The 10,883-nt window shown below is 45.0% G+C and overlaps 1 protein-coding gene across 3 annotated transcripts in view; it reads left to right on the top strand.

The window, feature by feature from the left end:
- Positions 1-5,204: 5,204 nt before the first annotated feature.
- Pin4 (peptidylprolyl cis/trans isomerase, NIMA-interacting 4) overlaps positions 5,205-10,883 on the top strand; it is a 20,291-nt gene continuing 14,612 nt past the window's right edge. Inside the window, exons 1-3 of one of the 3 annotated variants that reach the window (XM_023707106.1) lie at positions 7,540-7,614; positions 7,810-7,811; positions 9,140-9,213. In XM_023707106.1, coding sequence (XP_023562874.1) covers positions 7,577-7,614; positions 7,810-7,811; positions 9,140-9,213 — 114 coding nt within the window. In that variant the 5' untranslated portion in view covers positions 7,540-7,576. Of the gene's footprint in view, positions 5,407-7,539; positions 7,615-7,809; positions 7,812-9,139; positions 9,214-10,883 lie in introns of those variants that run through there. The other 2 variants (XM_023707105.1, XM_004646781.2) reach the window with 2 other exon arrangements.

Raw genomic sequence — 10,883 nt, 5'->3', positions numbered from 1 at the left:
CGTGTCCTTGGACGTAATGTAGGAAATGGCAGACCTGGGCAGCGCAGCATCCCGGCGAGGCTACCAGCCTGGAAGTCAGATCTGAGTGCAGAGCCCAACCTCGCCACCAAGCCTGTGAAACTTTAGGCACATTTCTTGTCACCTCTGAGTCCATTTCTTTAGCTCTAAAATGATAATCATGCTTTTCCCCCCAAAATCCGATTATTGTGAAAACTAAAGGAGAACTGGCCTGGGAGTGTAGCTCAGCGGATGTGTGCCTGCTTAGTGTGTGTGAGGACCTGGTTTCCACCCCATAGAATACCAGGCAAAATGACAACACAAGCCAAAAAGATGTCATGGAGGAAAGCTCCTTGCCCATAGAGTATGTAAGCCTTTTGTGCTCACTCTTTTCCACGGTCTCGAAATGAACACTATCTCTGAAAAAAAAAAAAACCCTCCCCACTAGATCTGGAATAGTCGTGTCTTCAGAAACTCCAGTGTTTATTTATTTTTGGGTTTATATAGGGCTGGAAGAACTTGGATGGAGTCTTTTCCGAAGCTCTTTTTGAAAAATCAGTCACTTGAAGCCTCAATACCTCATGCCCGCCCTGTTACAGTAGCACCAAGTGGCTGTACTGGGGGGCCACGTGAGCCCCATCAGCACCAGATGCCCAGCCATGGGCCGTGGCGAGTGGTTCCTGTTGCAGGAGCTCATCTCGTCCACCATTTTCTGATCCTTTCTCCATGGTTTACTTTCTGTCCTTGTCCCCTGAGGCTGGGGCCCACAGCTCCCCTCACTGACCACCTGTGAATTCGATCAACGAGGTGTCTGCTTTGTTGCTTCAAGTTGCCCTTTCAGAATAAGCTCTGCTTCTCTCTCAGACAGGAAGGACACCATGAGCCCTTCGCTGGGGAGCGGGTAGAGTGGGGAGGTGAGTCTGGTGTGTGAACCTTTGTACTGGAAGAGTGCTGCCAGCTCCCCTTCCTGATTATCCTTGTTTAAGTAATGCGTAGAAGCCTCAGTCTGAGAAGATAATTAGCAGAAAATACAATTGGCAGCCATTACCGGCTCTGAGTCACTCGCACACTCCAGCAGATGTTACCATGGTTTCAAGGCTGAATCTTCCTCCTCTCTGCTCTCTTTGCCCTCTCCTCAGCTAATTTGTCACTCTGCTTCACAGACTCCCCCACAGTCTGCCTCCAAAGACTGGTGCAGACTTAACCCTGTAGAGAAGCTGTCTTTTTTTGTTGTTTATTTATCCCATAATATTTATTGCCTTTTTACTTAAGTAATAAAAAAAAATGCCAAGCAACAGAATATGCTATAAACAGAAGAAAATGGACATTAGGCATAAGCTGACATTTTAGAACAATGAAAATTTTGTTTATTTCCCATCTCATCTTTCTGCAATACGTACTGCGTAGTTGAGATCGTACATGATTTTGTATTTCGCTGTCTTAAAATGCTTTTGACCTTGAGCCCCTAGAAGACCTACACCCATCTTTTTCTCTTTGGAGCTGCTGGCCATTAGGCATGGCTTGGACAAATTTAGCTATGTACGCAGCCATTGCTTCTGTTATCTTCCGCTGAAATGCATGCAGCCTCAGTAATGCTTTAGGCACTAAGTATTTGCTAGGTACATCAGCCATTCAGGTTAACTGTTTAGTGGGCTGTAAACTCTCGGGTTTTTTGTGTATGGTTTGTTGTTGTTGTTGTTTTCATTTCTACTCCATGACTGCCACAGCTGCTAGTCACAGGAAACGCTCTTCTCAGTGACAAACCAGAAGAAGCCCCCTAGGGCTCCTGGTCATGAGCCACACTGTCACTTTCAGTCCCCAAACCCAGTCTGGATCTGGAAAGGCAGTACAGTAGTGAGAGCTGCCTGAAATATGGGGGAGCAAATATTGCCTCAGCACTGACTGCATTCTCCGCAGCTGGTCACCCCCACCTGTGGAGGACCAGCCGAGCAGCTCTCCTTGAAAGAAGAGCCATTGTCTCCATTTTGGCTGTGCCTGCCCCTGTTTCCACGTATTGATGTGTACAGAGCTGGCTAGGACTTATGCTTATCCCTTCATTTGGCTTAAGCAATGCATATTGGTCTAGCCGAGGTGCTGGTGGTAGTCTTTGAAGAGGGCACAGCACCTGTGTTTCCCTGGTAACCTCCCCCCACCTGCTGCTCTTTAATACAAGCTGGGTTGAGACAGGACAAAGAGCCAATGCTCCATGCTGTTGACTGGGATTGAGCCTCTAGATACAAGCTGTGACTTCCTGGGGTTTCAAAGAGTACACATCAAGGGCCTGGGAGATAGCTCAGTAGAATATGTGCTTACCTGGCAAGCTTAAGGTCCTGAGTTCAGTCCTCCATACTGAAAAAAAAAAAAGAAGCAGACCCTAAAGCATTAGATACTATCTCAGTTGTGGAATGCAGATTACTCCCTGCATATCCTCTCTGCATATCGTAGAGGTCAATGCAGGCCTCCTACCTGGCCCAGCTCACAGCACTCACGGACTTCCTGTAATTCTGAATCATTCATTCCTCAAGCCACCCCTCCTTCATGACTGCATGAAAACTCAGGGTCGGCCCTGGGTCGAGGCCTTTGTTGCAGATAGCCATCACCATGGCTGGACTTAGGACCCCTTGGTTCCCCATAACTATAAATATGCCTTAGTGTCTTTATTCTCATCGTGGGTTGCTCTGGAAGTGGTAGATTGGAATTAACTTGACGGAATTCCAATAACTTATCCATGGGATTACAAATGTAAACTTCCCAGACTGAGGTGAGGACCAGGAAGGGCTCCCTATATCCACCCAAAACAAACAGTGGCCAAGATGTGTTCAGAAGTCATACTAGTGCAGCGTAAGGGGCTCCTTTTAGGTTTGATTTGGGGACGGCTCCAGCCTTGAAAATACGTGCCTCTGGCTGGGGCATGAAGCAGTTCCAGTTCCAAAAAAAATATTTTATTAAAAAACTAGATTCTGGGGGCAGGGAGATGGCTCAGTGGAATAAGCGCTTCCCTGGCAAGCGCAAGGGCCTGAGTTCAATCCCCGGTTCCGCAAAAAAAAAAAAAAAAAAAAAAACAGATTCTATCTCCAAATAAAAATAAAAGGGGTTTGGTAGAATGTGGTAAATACAACTGGGTTCAATTCCCAGTACTGAGGGGGGAAGCAACAGGAGCTGCGAGTGTGGCTGAGCAGCAGAGCTGCTTGCTGGATGGGCCTGAGGCTCGGCTTCCATCCTCAGCACCAAAGAAAGGCAAACCCTACACTCCAAGCTGGTGGAACTATGTATTTCGGCTAGCAGTGGCAAGCTGGGCCAGCTGTCTCATGGAATGCAGGAAAAGCAGACACTATATACAAATTACTGGTGGAGGAGGGAGAGTTTCAGTAAAGGGAGAAAAAATCTGGAAGCACCAAGTCAAACCTCATCCGTCTTCAGCTAACACTATGAGCCAGACACTGTCTTTCATATGTTACAAACAAGATCTTGTTTAACTCTCTTAATGCAGTGTAGGTACTATTTTCATCAACTTCATTTCATGGGTGCTGACACTGAGCCCAAGAGAGGTGAAATAAGTTCCTCCAGGTCACAGAGCCAGTAGACAGATGGTGATGAATTTGAAACGAAGCAATCTGGTTCCAGAATCCATACAGTGTGTGCAAAGAACTGGGGATTGAACCCAGGGCCTTCAAACTGAGCTATATCCCCCAGGCATGTATGCATTTTTTGAGACAAGGTCTTGTCATGTAGTTCAGGCTGGTCATGAACTCACTACATAGCCTAGGCTGCTCATCTGCAGCAATCCTCCTGCCTTGCCCTCCTAAATGCTGGGATTACTGCCCTCTTGCCCAGCCCTTTTTAAGTTTTATCTTGAGCCAAGTTCTCAAAAAGTCACTAAATTGCCCAAGCTAACTCCAATTTGCGTTCTTGTGACCCAGCCTCCTAGTGCAGATTACAGACATGTGCCAGCACTCCTGGATTTATTTATTTTATTCTATGGGATTGAACTCAAGTCTTTCGAACTGAGCTACATCATCCCCAATCCTTTATTTATTTATTTATTTATTTACTTATTGGCTTTTGGAGACAGAGACTCCCTAATCTGTACACATAGCCTTCCAACCGTCATTCTACAGTATTATTTTTGCAGATCTTAGTTGGCGTTGATTTTATAGTAAAGCAGTAGCCTGGACCCAAAATGGTTCAAAAATCTTAAACTGTTGTTTTTAAATAGCGTTATACTACCCTTTTGTGTGGCTGAAACACTACTTAAATGCAATTGTACCTCGGTTCACAAACTTGCTTCTTTCCATGATTCTGGTCACAAACCGAACTGGACAAGAACCAAATCAAATTCAATGGCTAGGTTCATTATTGACCTTATGGAGAAATTTGATTTGGTGCTTGTCCACTTCAGTTCGCGACCAGAATCGTAGAGAGAATTGAGTTCGTGAGCCGAGGTGCCACTCTAGTGCTGTAAGAGTATTTAGACTGCCTTCGGGGCCAGGGAGATGGCTCAGTGGAATAAGCGCTTCCCTGGCAAGCGCAAAACCCTGAGTTCAATCCCCGGTTCCGCCAAAAAAAAAAAAAAAAAGAGTATTTAGACTGCCTTCAATATTTCTCCTTGACGAATTTCGACAAAGGGAAGAGAGGTGATACTTTTATTTAAAAAACCACCTTTTAAATTCAACCAGTTACAGCTGCAATATAAAATTTAAAAACGAAAAACATCCAGAGAAGGCAGGATTGTGTGGAGGGCGGAAATGCAGGGGCGACGGGGTCTAACGCTCTTCTATTTTCTCTTTGTCTGGGGCTCCGGGATTGGCTAAACCCAAGCGCCGAGGGACTGCAGAGGCCCAGGGCTCTCACTGCGCACGCGCGAAGAAAGTGGGCGGAGGAGCAAGAGGAGCAGAAAAAACCGGTGTAAATAAGGCCGGCTGAAACCAGGAGCGCAGCTCTCGCGAGGCTGACGCAGGCGGATCACCGCGAGTTCCAGGGCAGCCTGGGCCATATAGTGAGTTCGGGGCCTGCCTGAACTACATAAGGAGACCCTGTCTCAGAAAAAGAAAACCTGAATTTAAAAAACGCAGAGGCGGGCTTTAGCGCCGCAACCCCTCCCTTGTCTCCGCCCCTCGACCCCACTTCCTGTTTCTTTGAGGTCAAACGTCTTTAACCCGATTGGTCCAAGAGCCAGTGAGCTGGGTCTGTCCCGAGCTATGCCTGCTCCGGAGCCACGAGTAGAACGCTTTCCGTTACAGGGCTACTTTCAGGCGTCATGCAAGACGCACCCGGGGACCTCAAGGGGCTTCTCTACGTCGACGTAGTAGCGAGTACAACGGCGAATTCCGAAGATGCCGCCCAAAGGAAAAAGTGGTTCTGGAAAAGGGGGGAAAGGTAGAGCTGTCGAAACAATCCGGGGCAGCGGAGGCGAGTGAAGCAGGGGAAAGGAGCAGGCAGGCGACTGTCATGGTCCTAGACGGAGGCAGCCGGTGGCCAGTCGGCCTAAGGGGCTGTCAGCCTTTAAGTCTAGAGCTGCGATGAGGCTTAGAAAAAACAAGTGCTCTTTGGAGTTGTAGGAACATATTGAGGTGCGATGCACAGGCCATCCTGATGGGTTCTACAAGCTAGTAAGGGTCGTTTCTCAGAGGCCATGACGTGGGTGGGGCTGTCACTTCTAGGATCTCTTAGGCTGTAAAGAGACATCTTGGAGTCCCCAGAATAGTGGGGAAGATAGCATAGTGACCATAAAATACTGTATTAAACGCAGTGCTGAGAGACTTTTTTGGTAATTTTTATTCATTTTAATGAGGTGAAATACTACTATGTAAACCGACGAAGGGCTTCATCTAGCTGAGGAACTGGGAAGGGAAGATTATAGAGATGAGTTCTTCGTGCCAAGATGGGTAGTGGAGCATTCCCGACAGGATCCCACAGCAAGGGCAGCAGGGTGAAAAACAGCATGATGTGTGCAGTATATTGTTGCTGGGACAGGAGCCCCAAACAAAAGTAGGATGTCATATATGATGCCACGAAGTTTGCTTACGGGTCGGAAGGCCTGCAAGGAGGTTGTTGCAGTGGTCCTGGTGAGAGAAGGTGGTGGCCCAGACTTAAATAATAGTGTGGAATCCAGGGGAGAGGAAGATAAGGAAATGCAGTAGAATGAAATCAGAATGTTTTAAAGAACTATCACATCAAGCACAGCAAAGCAACCAAGAGAAATGAAAACAGTACTGTTTGGATTTTAAAATTAGGGGTGGCTTTAGGCAAAAGGCTGGAAAGGCAGGAGCCAGATTTCATTGACTAGAGGACTGAGGGACTGGGAAGTGGTACACTGCACATAGTCGGTGTGAACTTCTCTGGAAAGTTCTAACTGAAAAACTTGAGAATGCGATGGTAGGTAGAAAATGATGAAGGATTAGGAGAAATTTGTTGTTTCTTCAGAGAAGGAAAACTTGAGAGTGAGGCTGAGGTAAAGGATCCAGTAAGTAAAAGAGGCGAAGGTACAGCAGAATAGTCTTTTGGAGAAAATGGGAGTGCAGGAGTGAGGTAGAGCCTCTGACTCTTTATTAGAAGTTTTATGTTGCTCGTAGAGAAGGAGACAGGGCATGCTTGGTTGTAAGTACTGGAGCCAGGACGGAGGAAGAGGTGAACTTCGTGAGATTGTGTTTGTTGACCCAAATTTTTAAATGAAGGCAAGTTTTAAGATTGAGGGGTGAAGGGACCCAGTAGGGCTCTTGAGTAGAGTGGTAAAGGTTTGGAATATGGTGATGGAAGAGGAAATGAAAAACGAATACAGGAATTGCCTTCAGGGCTAGAATGCTGACATTAAAGGCCATGAATTCGTAGAAGGCATGATCTACACCGTCATAATTTATCTAGTACCTTGCAACTGTATAGTATAGAATTGAAAAGACCTAGGTGTAGCTAGAGCCAGGGTTGGGGTTTTATTGGGCCATTATAATAGGATAGCAGCACCAAAGAAATAAAGGGTGTAGTGGGAATGCAGTTCAGATGTGCAAGCGTGGTCCAGACTGGGACAGAGGTTTGACTGGAAACTTAGCAGAATAAGAGGACTTGATGGCAGTGGTATTCTGTGGAGTCAAAGAGCCAGCATCATGAGACTGAGGCACAAGAAAGCTGGAAGAAGAGGTTGTAGGCAGGAACTAAACACTAGTTCTGAGTGGCACCGTTCTGTCTTGTTCCCCTGAGGCAGGAGGCCTGCAATAGAGAATATGGGCATTTGGGTGCAAACTGGAATTCAAGTTGTTGGGTGAGATTCCTCAACTTGGGTGGTGGGGTCACCCAAGATGATGGCAGAAGTGAGGGTGGAGAGAAACCTTAGATATCCGAGACCTGAGTAAATCACAGAGAGGTGCAGTTAGAGGACTGTGACCAGGAGGTTGCTGTAAGGTGTCAGCTTTCAAGAGCGAGCACAGCTTGGCACAGTGGTGCACACCCCTAATCCCAGCTACTCTGGAGAGGGAGGCGGGAAGATTATAAATTCAAAGCCAGCCTGGGCAACTTAGCAAGACAAGACCCTGTCTCAAAAAATAAAAAGGACTGGGGATGTGACTTGGTAGCAGAGCACTTGCTTGATATGCAGGAGGGCCTCAGCTCAATCCATACTGAAAAAAAGTATGTATAGCAAACCCCAATAATAGCTTGAGTTAATAAAACTTTTGGCAGTAATATTTTCTTAGTGTTTTAGTAGTCAGTGTTTGGGGTTTTTCTGGTGAATTAAACATTTATTGAGTACCTGTTTTGTCGGGCACTGTTCTAGGCATTGGAGATACAGACTGGATATACCTTATTCAAAATGCTTTTGACCAGAAGTGTTTCAGATAAGTTATGTGAATCCAGGGGTATGCATATAGACTTTACAGTTGAGTATCTAAGCTCAAAAGCCAAAAGGGATTTCCGATTTTTCACGTTAGGGATGCTTAAGTTGTACTAAGACAAGTAAAATAGTCTCTTGCTTGAGACTTTTACCTGGCTTCCTATTACTTCTAAAATAAATTCCAAGTTTCATGCTAGGGATATAATTCTGTGATAAAATGCTTGCCAGACTTGTGAGGCACTGAATTCAATCCTCAGCACTATTAAAAACAACAACAAAACAAGTTTGGGGATCTAAAAGTAGTCTTGTCTTGATGCTCAGCTCCTTCTCCTAGCTGGTTCATCTGATGGCACTGTTACCCCCAAATTGGCTTCATCTTACAATTACTACTCATGCAGTTTGTCCCATCCTGCAGTGTCGTCTTTAGCTAGTTAGCTCCTGGTTAGCCAGGAAGCCTTGCCTGCTGGTTAAAATGTCCCTCTCAGGGCCAGGGAGATGGCTCAGTAGAATAAGCGCTTCCCTGGCAAGTGCAAGAGCCTGAGTTCAACCCCCAGTTCCACCAAAAAAAAAAAAGAGGCCCTCTCTGCCTCCATAGCTCTCTGTGCTTAACCCTCTCTGCACCTGCTACATTCTTCAGAAGCGATGGCTTCCTCACTAGAGTTTGAGTTCCCGTGGTTTGTTCCTTTTTTTCTCTGTACCTCCAATGCCTGGACCTTAGTACTTACTTAGGGACACTTAACCTGGCTATGTTGCTTAGGATCATCATCCTGTCTAACAGTATGCTGCTTCTGACAGAAGTTAACAGGAGCAAAATGTAAGCTGCTACCAGTCGTTATTAATCTGAGTACCAGTGCCACTTCTTAGACTTCAATAGGCAAATTCTGGGAATTTGGAAATGAATATATTCTTCAGTCAAATATGTTTAACATTCTTGGAGATTTTACTTATTCAATTTGTGAATGCTTGAATCTGTAGTTGTAATACATATTAGAAATCTTACAAGAGCTTAGGGGTTTGCCCTTAGGGGGCATGATTTGAAATTGGATCCAGAAAAATCTGGCGCCAGCTTTGGGAGCTTGAACTCACCCATTAGCATACCCATCTATAGATCCCTTTTCCATGCAGTGTTTACGTAGGACATGAATTTCCTGTTTTGAGAGATATGAGTCACAGATTGATTTAGCTTGCTGTAGTAAAGTATCTGGCAAGAGTTTCCTTTTTGGAACTTGGTGCTATGACGCAAATCTGCTTATGCTATGTGTTGGGCCTTGCTGTAAATATGAAGGTACGATTTCATGACTACTTGTTACCTCTTCTCTAAAGGGGGAGCAGCCTCAGGGAGTGATAGTGCTGACAAGAAGGCTCAGGGCCCCAAAGGTGGTGGAAATGCAGTAAAGGTGAGTGAACTCACTAGTTCCTTTTTTCCCATGTTAAATATAAAGCACACACATGTATGTGTGTACATGTAAAAGATCATATGCTTAACTCATTGTAAGATAATAACCTAACACTGATGTAAAAACAAGGTGACACAGAATTGGAAAATGACCAGTCTCACTTATGAAAAGAAATTCTTCTTAAATATTTTCTCAAATACTTTTCAGGCAAGTGCTTATTCTACTGAGCCATCTCCCCAGCCCCCATTTTTCCCCCCTCTGGAACCAGGGATTAAACTCAGGCCCTTGCACTTGCCAGGCAAATACTTTTTCAGACTTTACTAGAATTTTTTCACTCTTTTAGTAGTAGCACTTCCAGTGAGTTATTCTCAAGATAATGTTTTATGAATCAAGAGCTTAGATAAATGTTAAAAGGTCCTTTGTTAAACAGGCAAAGGTACAGGTCTCATTAGGAAGCTCCCCCACCAGTGAGCTACAAGCCAGGCCGTTGACTGAAAACAGGCAGGAGACAATCAGCAAGTACGGTAATTACTTACAGTATTGAACCTAGCCCACAAGAGTGGCTGCCCCAAGAAAAGTTAACCTGTGAACAGAACTGTACTGTTGTGCTGTACAGCAAGGTAGTTTTCATATTTTATTGGGTGTTTTTTGTTGGTTTTTTTTGGTTTTTTTTTTTTGTGGAGCCAGGGCTTGAACTCAGGCCCTTGCGCTTGCCAGGGAAGCGCTTATTCAACTGAGCCATCTCCCTAGCCCCTAGTTTTCGTATTTTAGTCAGGATGTGGGAGCCTATACTGTGAGTGATTCATTCAGTAAGGATTTAGTGACATCTGCCCTGTACCATGCAGTGTGTTAGGCTCTGAGGATGCGGAGGACGTTAGTCTAATTGGAAGCACGGAGGTTAAAAAATTGATTACTTGGCTGTATGATAAGGGTAGTAGAACTTCATCACAGAAAATCAACCATGCTCCTGTGGAGGGTTGTGGGCAAGCTATTGTACCCTTTCTACTTAGCGTGTATGCCTCTGAGAGATGAGAGACATAAACCTGCTTTTCTAAAGTTATCCTTTGTTCTTGTATTAGCAACCAAGCTTATAAAGTGGGATTGTGGTGTTCGAAGATGAATTTTCATAAAATATGGCCCCTAAATACAACCCAGCTACTTCATTTCATGTTCAGCTGAAGAAGTGGTCACTGTTGCCATTCAGAATGGGGAAGGGTGGCTATCTTGGGCCTAATGAGAGCTGACCTGTTGGTCTCCCATATACCATCTTCATAAGTGATGTTCTAGGGCAGTGATAGCGATCCTCTTAGAGCTTTCACTGATAACAGAGAGCAGCGTGGCCTGCGTGCCATAGGTTTGCCACCACTGTTCTAGGGTCATTTGGGATATATGCAAATCTCACATAATGTGCTGACTTTATAAACATAAGAGACTGCTCCACTGCATATGGCTTTAAAGAGGCAAGAGGCATTTTATCCTCTGAAAAAGTTAAGTTCAGTGTGGTTATACATATGGTATGTGGGAAGAAGTGGCATATAACTAGGGGGAGGGTAGATTAGGGTTAAATTTTTTTTTAATGGTTAGTACATTGTGTATTGTTACTGCCAAAGTAGTTTCTCATATTATAAGATATAGGCAAGAAATAATAAGCAAATAACATAGGTACAAAC

Source organism: Octodon degus, unplaced genomic scaffold (assembly GCF_000260255.1).
Source record: "Octodon degus isolate 3935 unplaced genomic scaffold, OctDeg1.0 scaffold00280, whole genome shotgun sequence".
NCBI classification, from domain to species: Eukaryota; Metazoa; Chordata; class Mammalia; order Rodentia; family Octodontidae; genus Octodon; species Octodon degus.
Note: the sequence above shows the minus strand (reverse complement) of the source record. Positions and strands in the feature narration are given on the sequence as shown.